This window comes from Mirounga leonina, unplaced genomic scaffold (genome assembly GCF_011800145.1).
Source record: "Mirounga leonina isolate KUSES-001 unplaced genomic scaffold, KU_Mleo_1.0 Mir_174, whole genome shotgun sequence".
NCBI lineage: Eukaryota > Metazoa > Chordata > Mammalia > Carnivora > Phocidae > Mirounga > Mirounga leonina.
Genome location: NW_023270451.1, coordinates 76,043,103 through 76,057,502, shown reverse-complemented (window position 1 = coordinate 76,057,502; position 14,400 = coordinate 76,043,103). Strand labels below are relative to the sequence as shown.

At 44.1% G+C, this 14,400-nt stretch overlaps 1 protein-coding gene across 3 annotated transcripts in view; it reads left to right on the top strand.

Moving 5' to 3' along the window:
• ZC3HAV1 (zinc finger CCCH-type containing, antiviral 1) overlaps positions 1–14,400 on the top strand; it is a 60,068-nt gene that overhangs the window by 18,549 nt on the left and 27,119 nt on the right. For all 3 annotated transcript variants that reach the window (XM_035021197.1, XM_035021196.1, XM_035021198.1), the window contains 5 exons: positions 472–607; positions 2,739–2,991; positions 6,593–7,717; positions 8,377–8,469; positions 11,917–12,040. In XM_035021197.1, coding sequence (XP_034877088.1) covers positions 472–607; positions 2,739–2,991; positions 6,593–7,717; positions 8,377–8,469; positions 11,917–12,040 — 1,731 coding nt within the window. The remainder of the gene's footprint in view (positions 1–471; positions 608–2,738; positions 2,992–6,592; positions 7,718–8,376; positions 8,470–11,916; positions 12,041–14,400) is intronic.

Here is a 14,400-nt window from a genome sequence, read left to right as displayed (position 1 = left end):
AGAAGTATTGTGACAATTTAAAATATAGATATGTATGATTTGTGAAAAAATACATCCCCGAGGCCCCTGGGTGGCTCATTCAGTTGAGTGTCCGACTTGGTTTCTGCTCAGGTTGTGATCTCGGGGTTGTGGGATTGAGCTCCCGCGCCTGGCTCTGCGCTCCGTGGGGAGTCTGCTTGTCCCTCTCCCTCTGCTTCTCCCCCAGAGTGCGCGCGTGCTCTCTCTCTCAAATAAATAAATAAATAAATAAATAAATAAATAAATAAATAAATAAATAAATCTATCTTTGAAAAAATACATCCCCTATACCCCCACCTAGGTGTTTCATCAATTTATATTTTTAAAGTGTGTTCTCTAAGCAGGATTAGTTACCAGAGGATGTGGGAATTGATAACTGAAAAGTTCCCTGGATGATTTGTTTTTCTTCACTTCTGTGAAGTGGAAACACTAACAATTGTTGTTTTCTTCCAGGAATTTGTGCAAATATTCTCACAACGTTCTCTCAGAAGAGAACTTCAAGGTCTTGAAAAACCATGAGCTCTCTGGACTGAACAAAGAGGAATTAGCAGTGCTCCTCGTCCAAAGTGACCCTTTTTTTATGCCCGAGGTAAGTTATGATTCCTTAGTTTGAGCAGCAAAGAGAGTATGATTGGCAGCGTTGTGTCATGGATGTGTTGGGAGCGGAACACAAAAGACTCAAAGTTACCACCAGGCTCTGCAGATAGCTGTCAACAGCTGGCTGTTGCCGAGGGACCTAAAGATTCCAGCAATTTACTTCCTATTTGAAGTGATCTGAAGATACAGTAGTAGGACTAGTGGATGCTGTCCATCTAGGCAGCTTCCTGGAAGGAGATGGTCTTTGAATTGAGCTTTTGGAAGATAATAGGGTATATTGGTTGAGGGTATAAGCAAAGCTGTTGCACCAAAGACACCCCAGAATGTAGTGATTCAAAGAAAATATAATTTTATTTCTTTGTCACTTGACAGTCTAGATCCAAGGTCACCAAACTATGGCCTAGGGGCCAAATCTGGCCTGCCACCTGGTTTTACAAATAAGGATTTATTGGAACCCAGCCACACTCATTCATTTGCATATTGTCCATTCCTGCTTTCTTAACACAAGAGTAAGCTGAGTAGTTTCGCAGTCTTGCCTCTGCCACCGACTACTTGCGTGATCTTGCACAAAGCAGGTAATCCTTCTGGGTCTCACTTCATTTGCCGTTGTGCATTCGTTCGACTAACATCTAGGAGTGCCTGCAGGTGGTAGGCACTGAGTTAAATCCTGGAGGCAGCCCTGGACAAGACGCGCTGCTGCCCTAAAAACCTCAAAGCGCTCACACTGTCTCACTTTGCCTTGCCCTGTGAGAACGTACAAGCATCAGGCACACCCGACTTCCTGGTTTACAAGTCTGTAAAATTCAAAGGTGCTTATTAAAGCTAGAAATGCTGTTATTTGTCCCGCCCCAGTCAAGGCCAGGAGCATTCTTACCTACTCATTAGAACAGTCCTAGGATTGTTAACCGAAGTGTCATTTGTGAAGTTGCTAGTTGTTCTTTTTCTGGCGGACACTGGTTCTCAAACTTTAGTGAGCCTCGGAATCGCCTGGAGGGTTTGTTAAACCAGGGTGCTGAACCCCACCTCTGGTGACTCTTGACTGTAGATACGGGGCGGGTTCTGAGGTTTTGCATTTCTGATAAGTTTCCAGGTGGCGCTGCCGTTGCTGGTCTGGGGACCACACTTCAAGCCCTAGATTGCAGTAAACCACGCTGATCTGGTTTGCTCAGTCTATTGAAACAACTTATAAGTGTTTTGATCTTTGGGATTCTTTTATGTAATGATTCAAACATCTCGCAGCGCATTTTATATTTTGCACAACACGTTTACATATTTTATTATTTAATCTGCTCAATAACTTGGGTTAGGGGGACAGAGCAAATCTTTTCCTCCTTCACAGCAAAGGAAACAGAGACGGGGGAGTAGGTAATTCAGGGGAGGTCACATAGATGGTTCTAGGGCTGTGGCTGGGGACTTTGAAATCCGTTTCTTCCAGTCCTGCATCATACGGTCTGGCCCCCATGACAGTACTTGAGTAAGAAATACGTATGCCCTCTTTTCAGTAAGAACTGCACATTTGCAGAGCTATTTACAGAGAAATAGAAAAATTACCTTCTTTAGTTGACCTTTTGAGAAGCCTTGTCACGTTCTGCCTAGCAGAGACAACAGCTGCAAGTAAGACCCCCCATGTCCTTTTTTTTTTTAAGATTTTATTTTTAAGTAATCTCTACACCCAGTTGGGGCTCGAACTCACAACCTTGAGATCAAGAGTCACATGCTCCACCGTCTGAGCCAGCCGGGTGCCCCCCCCCCACTTCCTTTTAATTGAAGAATGACTTGATAGCCTTCCTCTTTGGGGTCCCTTTGTAATGTAGGGCTCCCTTTGGGTCCTGTTTGGTCCTACCTGTAGCTGGCCATGGCCATTTTATTTTGATTCGTCCAAAAGGTTATTAAATTCATGGCTCATTTAGTTAGTTTGCAGGCCTCTTCTACCCCAAATAAATCATCCAGTTGAATACAACTCATTGTAGATCGTGGAAGACACATGTATTTTTTTTTTTTTCCTTTGGTATATCTCTGCTTACTGCCAACATTTTTGTTGACTTAGGCTTTCCTTAATGACTGTGTGGCTGATGCGGGAAGGTGTATTGTGTCTGGCTATTGTTTGTTTCTCTCTTCTGCAGATATGCAAAAATTATAAGGGAGAGGGTCGAAGAGTGATTTGTGATAAGTATCCACAGTGTGAAAGGCTCCACATCTGTGAGCACTTCACCCGAGGGAACTGTGGTTATACCAACTGCCTCAGGTCCCATAATCTGATGGACAGAAGGGTGTTGGCCATCATGAGGGAGCATGGGCTCAGCTCCAGCGTGGTTCAAAACATCCAGGATATCTGCAACAGCAAGCACAGCCCAAAGAAACACTCCGGGCACAGAGGTAACTGCTTTCGATGTTTTCTTTAATGGAAGAAACAGAAATAAACAGAAATCGCAAGGGAAGTGTAACTTCACCTATAATCATTCTATCTCACCACGTGAAACTGTTGTTGCTTTCAGACATTGTTTATATGTATGCATAATTTTTACTTCGTTATAATCATAGTATATATGCAATTTTGCAATTTGATTTTCATGCTTAGTACTATCCAACCCCCCAATTTGTTAAAATGTTGATCATTTTTCTAAAAGCTAATTGATCAAGCTTTTTTTTTTCCACCAGCTGTTAACATTTTGTCCCAATAACGTTTTGTCGCCATTGTTTTGTCACTTTCTCTCGATCTTTGTGCACATATCAACACTGACATGCACATGTATACCATTTTTGTGGGGAGACCGTTTGAGGTATGCAGTCATCAGGAGCCCCCACACCTGTGTATATAAGCACGCACTTCCTTAAAACAGGGCCACTCTCTTCCATAACCACAATACAATTAATACAGGAAATCCAGCATTAATGCAAAACTCTACACAATTTAATTCACAGTCCTCAGTACTATTTCTTTAAAAATGTATTTATTTTTACCTTTTATGTTGTGGTAAGAGATAACATAAAATTGGTCCTTTTAACCATTTTTTAAGTGTACAGTTACAACATTTCATACTGTTGTCGGCCATCCCCAGAACTTTTCCCATCTTCCCAAACTTCCCAAACTAAAACTCCATACCCAGTGAACAATAACCCCATTCCTTCCTGTGCCCGCCCCCGCAACTTGCCATTCTGTTTTCTGTCTCTGTGAATTTGACCTCTGCAGCATTGTCACAGAAGGGGAGTTATATAGGATTTATACTTTTGTGATGAGCTTATTTCGCTTCCATAACGTCTTCAAGGTTCATCCAACCCGTGTTATAGCATGTCCTTCCTTTGGGAAAAAAAAGAGACTATATAAACAATATTATATATAATTTAAAAATTGCGGTAAAAATATACCTAACAAAATATACCATCTGAGCCTTTTTTTTTTAAGATTTTATTTTATTTATTTGACAGAGAGAGACACAGCGAGAGAGGGAACACAAGCGGGGAAGTGGGAGAGGGAGAAGCAGGGAGCCTGATGCGGGGCTCGATCCCAGAACCCTGGGATCATGACCTGAGCCGAAGGCAGACGCTCAATGACTGAGCCACCCAGGCGCCCCCCATCTGAGCCACTTTTGAATGTTCATTGGCATTAAGTACACTCACATTGTTTTGCAGCCAATCTCTAAAATTCACTTCATCCTGCAGAACTGAAACTCAATACCTATGAAATACCTCCTTCCCTCCTCCGCCCAACCCCTGGCAACCACTGTTTGACTTTCTGTTTCCACAAATATGACTACTCTAGGTACCAAATATAGATAGAATTGTAGGTTATTTGTCTTTTGGTGACGCTGGCTTATTTCGCTTTGCATAACATTCCACTGTATGTGTTGCCACATTTTGTTTATCCGTTCATCCCCGGTTGGATACTTGACTTGCTTCTACCTTTAGCTATTGTAAATAATACTGCTGTGAACATGGGCATACAAATATCTGCTTGAGGCCTTGCTTTCAGTTCTTTTGGTTATGCACCTGGAAGTGGAGTTGCTGGATCACGTGGTCATTCTAGGTTTAATTTTTTGAGAAACTGTCATCCCATTTTCATAGCAGCTCCGCCATTTTGTATTCCCACCATCAGTGCACAAGGGTTCCTTCTAGTTTCTCCATTTCCTCATCAATATGTGTTATTTTCGATTTTTAGGTTAACAGCCACCCTGATGGGTGTGAAGTGATCAGGTCTATTCCTGAATCATTTTCACATTGTTGAATGATACTAACCCTTGCAATTTTTTGAGCCTTTGTGAAATGGGTGGGAAAGAGGTGAATTTTATAAAGCAAATAGAATACATAATTCGAAGATTCTGTATTACATAAGAAATAATTACACCTCCTTATATTTGAGAAATGCTTTATAATTAACCAGGGATTTTTCACCAAAAATATCTCATCATTGTTCCTGACAGCAAAGCTATGAAGAAAGAAAGGTGTATTATTAGCCTTATTTAATTGATAAGGAGACCGAGGCTCAGAAATTTTATTTATTTATATTTATTTTTTAGGATTTTTATTTTAAAGAGAGACAGCACAAATGGGAGGGACAGAGAGAGAGAGAATCTCAAGCAGACTCCATGCTGAGCGTGGAGCCCAATGCAGGGCTCGAAACTGGGACCCTGAGATCCTGACCTGAGCCAAAATCAAGAGTTGGGTGCTTAACTGACTATACGCTAACCAGGTGCCCCGAGGCTCAGAAATTTTAAATGACTTTCATTGCAAGCAGTCTTAAATCATTTTTACTATGAATAAATAAAAGGGATGTTTCCAAGGCCTCACAGTGCTAGGTAGTGGCAGAACTAATGTGTTCTGGTCCCTCCTCTGGTGTTTTTTCTCCCACATCACAATGCTCTCTGAACAGGGGACGGGAACCTCTGGAGGGATGTTTTCTGGCGTAGTTTCCCAATATAAATTCATTGTACGTGAGAGAGATCTTTATTTATTATCCCTTCTGGTTAATTTACTTAATTAAGTATTTTGTTGGCAGGAGAAGGATGTTTGCTTTTACTCTATTACTGCTGCTCTCTGAGTTTGGAAGAGGAAGGCTCTTTTTCTCCTCTTCTCCACACACAATAGCACGGCTCATATGCCACACACATGTACACACAACGCACAAACACACATATCTCACACCACACATACCACACACGCACATCTTACTGACACATTGCTCACACCAACTATATCTCTTTCACATACACACACCCCTCACGCACGTACACCACACACATACGTCTTATACACATATACCCCTCATGTATGCACGCACACCCAGCACAATACACACCACACACACGCCTACCCCACACGCACCTTTCACACACACTCACAAACATGCATGCTCACTGATTCCCTCTTCCCAGGGAGTGGGACTCATCAGATTTCTTGAGAGAGGCTAATTCTTTTTGACATTTCTCACTTAAGCTTGGGCATTTAGGGTCTAGATGAAGAACTGTGGAAAAAGTTCTAGTTTAAATGGAATCAGACCTTTACACTGTGGTTTTATTTATTTATTTATTTATTTATATTTATGGATCCTGAATTTGCTTGGGAACCTTCATCACAATATGGGCAAAATCTAAATGGCTTGAAAATCCTCCCTGACTCGCACTCCTGTGCGTCTGTTTGCCGTAGTGGTGAACGTTGACTTTGAGCCAGAGCATAGTGAACAAGCACCTGAGAGTTTGGGGGCTTGGGAGTTACACCGGGGGCCCCGGGAGAGAAGTCGAGAAGAGCCAGGGTCACCCTGACTCTCATCCTGAGGCCGTGGGGGTGGTGTTTCCTGCTCCCCCAGCAGAAGAGCAGATTCCTTCATCATCCTTAGCACCCTTCTCAAGATTTTTACACACCAGATTGGGACACGTAATTTGACAGAACTCAGATGGCGAACTTGGAAAAGCTGAGGAGGAACCGCGGTGTGAACCCAAACCTGTTAGCGCTCATTTTCCCGGTTTCGTTTTTCTTTTCCCAGCTCCTCCGGCCTATCGTAGAGACCCGGCCTACAGAGGTAGAAGCAAGAGCAGAGACCGATCATTTCAGGGAAGTACGGAATTTCTTCCATCGGCTTCAGCTCCTTCTCCGAAGCCCTGCACACCTGCTCCAAATCAAATCGGCCACAGGCCTCCCCCGGATGACGTGCCCGTAGAGGACCTGGCCCACAAATTCATGTGTTTGGGAAGTCAGGATGGCCCTCAGCCCTCCCTGGTCCCGCCTCAGGCGGATAATCTCCGAGGAAGAGAGCAAGTGGGAGGAAGCCAGCGTTTTTCAGACAATGGCAGCCCCGAAGATCTCTGTTACGGGGATCAAGGTAGCATATACCTCCCTTCTGATTCAGCACCTGCTTCCAACCACAAGGGCCCTGCAACCTGGCTCAATGGCAAAGGCACTGGTGGAGAGAGTTTGTTTCCCCAGAGTCAAGCTGCCCCTGGCTCTCCACAAACACCTGATGCCGTAACCGCCAGAAAGAGCATGGGCCTGCTCTCCTCGGAGGGCGTGAACGCCGAGGGCAGAGGTGGGAAGCAAAATGTCCAGTATGTCCCGCTCTTTAATAGTGTTGATGCAACGGCCACGGATATAAGTTCCGCAATACCTTTCAATTATAAAATCGCACCCAGTCGACAGAGGGAAACACCGTTGCCTAGGAATCGGGACACCGGAACCACGCACAGTTATCTCCAAACGACTGGCATAATTACAGATGTTGATCCAGCAGCGGCATCTGTTAACGGTCCATACAGAGAGAAGACCATTTGGGCTCATAAATCTGTCCACGGCACACTAAATGGCTCTAGTCAAGTGGCGGATGAAACCACCAAAGTCAATAAAACTGGGGCCACCGGTTTTGACTTCACATTGACAGTCAGAGGGGAGAAAAACGCGATGTGCTTTGGAAGTCAGAGTCTGGAAACCCAGGTCCTGCCGACACCTCGGGAGACCACTGTCCCCACCCCACAAGTCTGTACTCAGTCCAAGGTGCCACCTTCCACATCCTCCTCAAGCAACAGAGCCGCAGCCCATGCAAACCATGGTCAGAACTCTGCCCCAATCTCAGTTGGCCCTGCCAGTGAGCTTGCAAGGACCCCAAGATGTGCTCCGTGTAAGTCACCGAAGGACAAAGGGGACCCCATGTCTTGTGTCGACAGCAGAACGGTTGTGGCTGGTGGCCTCTCTGTGGACGTTCCCCAGGAGTTACTAAAGGGCATAGAGTTGGAGGGTTTGGTTAAGGGGTGGTGCTGGTGAGGAGACTGATGGGAAGATTCAGGTACTGACAGTTGAACCATGCGGAGTAAGCTGCCACATTTACTGAGAACAAGAGTAGTTGGGTCATGGTTTAAACAATAAACATACCTCTCACATGGCCTTAACGTCCCTGGTTGCTTTTTTTTTTTTAAAGATTTTATTTATTTATTTGAGACAGAGAGAATGAGAGAGAGAGAGCACATGAGAGTGGGGAGGGTCAGAGGCAGAAGCAGGCTCCCTGCCAAGCAGGGAGCCCGATGCGGGACTCAATCCTGGGACTCCAGGATCATGACCTGAGCCAAAGGCAGTCGCTTAACCAACTGAGCCACCCAGGCGCCCCGTCCCTGGTTGCTTTGATGGAGGGGCTGTCTAGGCTCTCATGAGCAATGCACGAATCCAGAATTTTCTCGAACATGGTGCTAGTTACAGATACTTTTTTCCATTGTGAGATCAGGTATCTTGATTTTTGGTCTAAACACTAAGATCAGCATACGTGCATCTTCTTTTGTTTTATAGATTCTGCATCGGAGAGTACTGGCTCTTCCAGGATGGTTGATTGTGGCTCGACGGAAATTTGTCTTGACCATCTGTATAGGGGTTGTCAAGTTGGTGGGTAACTTAAGGACTTTCTAGAAGCCAACATTTACTGAGCATTTGCTGTATATTAGGTGCATTGCCAAGAAACTTATGTGCATCGTCTTTAAACCTCACGTCAACCCTAGAAGCAGGTTCTGTTGTTAACCCATTTTACAGATGTGGAAACTAGAGGTACTGAGAGGTTAGAGTAGCCAACTTGGGTTTTGACTCTAAATTGCCCAGCCAGCCTGTGTTCCTGACCACTGCCTGATATTATGCTTTCTCCTTTTGCGTTCACTTTTAAGTGAAATATTATACTTTGTCAGGGGCCCTCTTTTCATATACTAAAAGCAAACAAACAAAAAACAAATCCAAAAGCTAAAAGTATGCCCGCCGACACACTCTCACAGTTCACGTCCTGTCCTTTAGGCATCGTGTCTCTTCTGGGCCATGGGCTCTTTGCAGTAGTTCCTCACACGTGTACTGAGAGTCCTTCACTCCACAGACTGTGTGTCCTTCCAGGCGAGGAGCCACACCTGTTCACTATCCCCTCCCTCCAGCTTCCTACAGAGCTGTGTCCCGTGGAACTGTGTGTGGGACAGATGGCTGTCCTCCCAGCGTGATACCACCTGCTCACTTTCATGCGTCTGCCCCGGGCCCAGGCATCACACTGGATTCCTCTGTTTGACCCCTTGGTGGTCTTAGACTCATTCACCCGGGGTCTGAAAAGGAAGATTCTGCCCTGTGTTCTTGAAATCCTAAGTCTTCAACTTAAATGTTTTTTTTTTTTTTCTTTTTAATTGTGGTAAAATACACCTAACATAGATTTTACTATCCTAATCATTTTTTTTTTAAAAGATTCTTTTTTATTTTTATTTTTTTTAAGATTTTATTTATTTATTTGACAGAGAAAGACACAGAGAGAGAGGGAACACAAGCAGGGGGAGTGGGAGAGGGAGAAGCAGACTCCCTGCCGAGCAGGGAGCCCGATGCGGGACTCGATCCAGGGACTCCAGGATCATGACCTGAGCCGAAGGCAGTCGCTTAACCAACTGAGCCACCCAGGCGCCCTATCCTAATCATTTTTTAAAAAGATTTTATTTATTTATTGGAGAGAGAGAGAGAGAGTGACGTGCACACAAGCAGGGGGAGTGGGAGAGGGAGAAGCTGGCTTCCCGCTGAGCAGGGAGCCCAATGTGGGACTCGATCCCAGGACCCCGGGATCATGACCTGAGCGGAAGGCAGACGCCTAACCAACCGAGCCACCCAGGCGCCCCTCTCCTAATCATTTTTAAGTGTATAGGTCAGTAAGGATAGAGTCATATTATTGTTCAACCAATCTCCAGAACTCTTTGTTGTCTGGCAAAACTAAAACTCTGCTGCCCCTTGAACAGCAGCTCTTTATTCCCCCCCCATCTCCAGTCCCTGGCAGCCACGGTTCTAGTTTTTGTTTCCCTGAGGAGGACGACTGGAGGTCCCTCATGAGTAGAATCACACAGTATTTGTCTCTTTGTGATGCTGGCCTATTTCACTTTGTGGTACGTCCTCAGGTTTCATCCTTGTGAAAGAGAATTTCCTGTGTGAGAATTTCCTTTTCCTTTTTAAGGCCGAATCATATTCTATTGTGCATATGTGCCACATTTTGTTTATCCGATCGTCTGTGAATGGATATTTGAGTTGCTTCTACCTTTTGGCTGTTGTGAATAATGCTGCCATCAGCTTGGGTGTGTGAGATCTGCTCAGGACCTTGCTTTCACTTCTTTTGGGATATACACCCAGAAGTGGAATTGCCGGATATTATGGTAATTCGGTGTTTATCTAAAAAATTTGTTTTGGAAGGCGCCTGGGTGGCTCAGTCGGTTAAGCATCTGCCTTCAGCTCAGGTCGTGATCCCGGAGTCCCAGGATCCAGCCCCACATTCGGCTCCCCACTCAGCGGGGTGTCTGCTTCTCCCTCTGCCTGCCTCTCACCCCGATTGCACGTGCGCGCTCTCTCTCTCTCCAACAAATAAATTAAAAAAAAAAACTTAAAAAAAATTAAAAATGTGTTTTGATAATTCTACGTTTAATGTTTCAAGAAGCTGCCACACTATTTGCCACAGCGGCTGCACCGTTTTACGTTTTCTATAGCAAAGCACAAGGGTTCAAGTTTCTCTGTCTCCTTGCCAACACTTGCTTCTGTTTTGTGTTGGTTTGATTTTAGAGCAGCCATTCTAATGGGCGTGAGGTATGGACTGTCATGGATGGTTGCATAATTTTCAATCCACCAGACCGCGGGCAGTGCGGCTCTATGATTTTCCCTGGGATGTCTGAACCTGCCTCTTGTGGTTTTATTTTATTTTATTTTTAAAGCTTTATTTATTTATTTGAGAGAGAGAGAAAGAGAGAGAGCACGAGTGGGAGGGGCAGAGGGAGAGGGAGAAAGACCCTCAAGCAGACTCTGTGCCAAGTGCAGAGCCTGATATGGGGTTCGATCTCACCACCCTGAGACCAGGACCTGAGCTGACACCAAGAGTCAGAAGCTTAACCGACTGAGCCACCCAGGGGCCCCCTGCCTCTTTTGGTTTTAAGGTAATCACACACCAGGGCGCCTGGCTGGCTCAGTCAGTGGAGCGTGTGACTCTTGATCTCTGGTTGTAAGTTCGAGCCCCACATTGGGTGTAGAGATCACTTACAAATAAAATGTTAAAAAAAATAATAAAGTAATCACACATCTTTTGAGCATTTCAAAATGATTTAAACATAACGGAATGCAAATTTTCAAAGACAGAACTATTTTCTGCATTCCTGTATTAATGGGTTCGTGACGCTAATTCGTTATCCAGCAAGCGCTCATTTAATAGTCATCTACTCAGCGCTATGCCAGTTACGTGAAGGGGATGTAAGCCACACAGTGATGCCGGCGTTCCTTCAGTGAGTTCATGATGGAGGTGGGCATCAAAACGTCCATTAAGGAGAAAACTGCATAAAATAAATAAATGCATAAGTAACATAAGCACCAGCTGGGTACTGAGTACCGGCCAAAGGAATACAAAATACAAGTCAGATCAGAACAGAGTGAGATAAGTGAGGGTGACTCTTTCTGGAAGAGCCAAATCTTAGGCCAAGGCTTCAAGGAAATGCATACAGTTGTGGACGCTAGAGAGCATTTTGTCCCATGTACCCCTTGGGGGTGCAGAGGGGGTAACAATACATTTACAAGGATGTCAGATTTCCATGCGGATAAAGTGACTCTTTGGGAAGTGGGGAATTTTTGTTTTCTGACGAGTCTCTATTGGTGACAAGGGGAGCTGAAGATACGGATGTGGGGCAGTGTGGGCAGGAACCAGCATGGGCAAAGGTGTAGACTGGAAATGGGCTTCCAAGCAGGTCTGGCAGGACGGGAAAAGCAGGCCTCCTGGGGAAAGTCAGCAGTGAACTTGGTTGAATTGGTGAGGACCCCCGCTCAACAGACCCTCAGACCTCCTCTCTGTCTTTGTAGAAAGCTGCAACAAAGTTCACTTCCACCTCCCTTACCGGTGGCAGATGTGGATTGCAAACACCTGGATGGACCTCCAGCCCATGGAGGATATTGAGAAGGCCTATTGTGACCCCCAAATCCGCACGTAAGTTGGTGGCCAGACTCTGGCTTGTGAGGTCCACAGCATCATCAAAAGAAAGCATAGTGCTAGGCTTACGGTGAGAAGAGAAAACCATTTTCCTTCAGAATCCCATTCAAGTTTCAGGTACCTCTTGAGATAACAAATGGCGGATGCCTGCTGAGTTCATGAAGAAAAACATGAGCTAGATTTGAAGTCACGAAGAGCCTGGCTAATACTAGGGGTTCTGGGACTGTTTCCTAACTCGTGTGATATAAACAGTGACGCAGTTATCATCACTGTGTCCTGCAGAACAACACACTGCAGAGGTCAGTTTGTAGTACTGTGGACTCACAATAGGACTAACACAAGTACAGTGATTATAGCTCCAAAGAGCCTCTGGCTTAATTTTAGAGCCGTAGAACATGAGTTGACTAATTTCATATAGTTCTAGTGCAGAATTCTGTTGTCTGCTTGAGCATTTTTATATCTTCCTTTATGTTTGCTGCTTTCTCTATCCTGGAGGAATCTAAGAGGATACCTTACATTTCTGTTTCTGCCAGGGGTGAACTGGGTGATACCACTCATGACCATATTTAGAAAGTGCATCCTAGGGGCGCCTGGGTGGCTCAGTCGTTAAGCAGCTGCCTTCGGCTTGGGTCATGATCCCAGGGTCCTGGGATCGAGTCCCTCATCAGGATCCCTGCTCCGCCTGCTTCTCCCTCTCCCACTCCCCCTGCTTGTGTTCCCTCTCTCGCTGTGCCTCTCTCTGTCAAATAAATAAATAAAATCTTTAAAAAAAAAAAAAAAGAAAAAGAAAGTGCATCCTAGTTTTATAAAAGAAATGTCTTTTTTTTTTTTTTCTTATTTCCTATGCTAATTTTCATCCCTGTGACTTACTTATTTTATAACTGGAAGTTTGTGCCTCTTACTCCCCTTCAACTATTTTGCCCATCCCCGACCCCCTCCCCTCTGGCAACACCAGTTTGCTTTCTGTATTTATGATTCTGTTTCTTCCTCCTCCTCCTCTTCCTTTCTGGCATAAGGAAATTCTTTGCGGGGGTGGGGTGGGGCGGGGCAATTGCTTACATGCCATCCTTTTATAGTGAATTTTTGGTGGAGATTCTGTGTTACTGCATTTTGCCACTAGAGGGTAGCATCAGCTACTTTCTTGTTTGGAGGTGTGTTTCTCTGCCCTCCTCCCCCCTCCCAGGTATCTGAAGCTGGTTTTCTCAACCTTAGCATTCTTGACTTTTGGGGCTAGATAATTATTTGTTTTGGGGGGGCTGTTTAGGAGCATTCTTGGCCTTTATGCACTAGATTCCTGTTGTGATAACCAAAAATGTCTTTCAACATTACTAAACATTCCCTGGGGGACAAAACTATTCCTCATTGAGAACCACTGATTTAGGAGGTGTTTCTTAGAGCAGTAATTTTCAAACTTGTTGGTCTCAGGACCCCTCTACAGCCTTCAAATATATTGAGGATCCCAGAGAACTTCTGTTTATGTGAATTATAGCTGTCAATATTTACCATATTAAAAATCAAAACTGAGGGGCGCCTGGGTGGCTCAGTTGGCTAAGCCACTGCCTTCGGCTCAGGTCATGATCCTGGAGTCCCGGGATTGAGTCCCGCATCGGGCTCCCTGCTCAACAGGGAGTCTGCTTCTCCCTCCGACCCTACCCCCTCTTGGGCTCTCTCTCTCAAATAAATAAATAAAATCTTTAAAAAAATAAAAAATCAAAATCAAAACTGAGAAGAATTCAATATTTATGGGTTCATTGAAAAATAACAATAATAAACTCATTTATGGTAACAAATAACCATATTTTTATATAACTATGCTTATATAATTATAGTTATATGTAATAACTATATATATATGTGTAAATAATACCTGTTTCCCAAAATGAAACAAGAAAAATTCATTCAGAAGAAGGACATGGTTTTATATTTTGACAAATCTCTTTAATCTGTTGTAGAATCACACATCATGTAGCCTCTGGAAAACTCCACTGTGCACCTGTGAGAGTATGAAAGTGAAAAAGGCAAATAATGTCTTAATATTATTATGAAAATAACTTTGACCTTCCTGGCTTCCTACAAAGATCTCAGACCACATTGTGTAGCTATTTAAATAATACTTGAAAAACCTGGCCTACTGTGAGTTTCTAACATTGAGCCAATCATTTGTTTTGTGGGCCCATTTTATTCTGGCATATTTGTCGAGGAGAGAATATATTTTGTGACATCATTAACTATATGCAGAAGGTAACTTACCTACCCTCTCTGCATTTCAGATTTTTCTTCTTCTGTGTGATATAATTCACATAAAGATAGATAGATAGATAGATAGATAGATAGATAGATAGATAGATAGATAGATA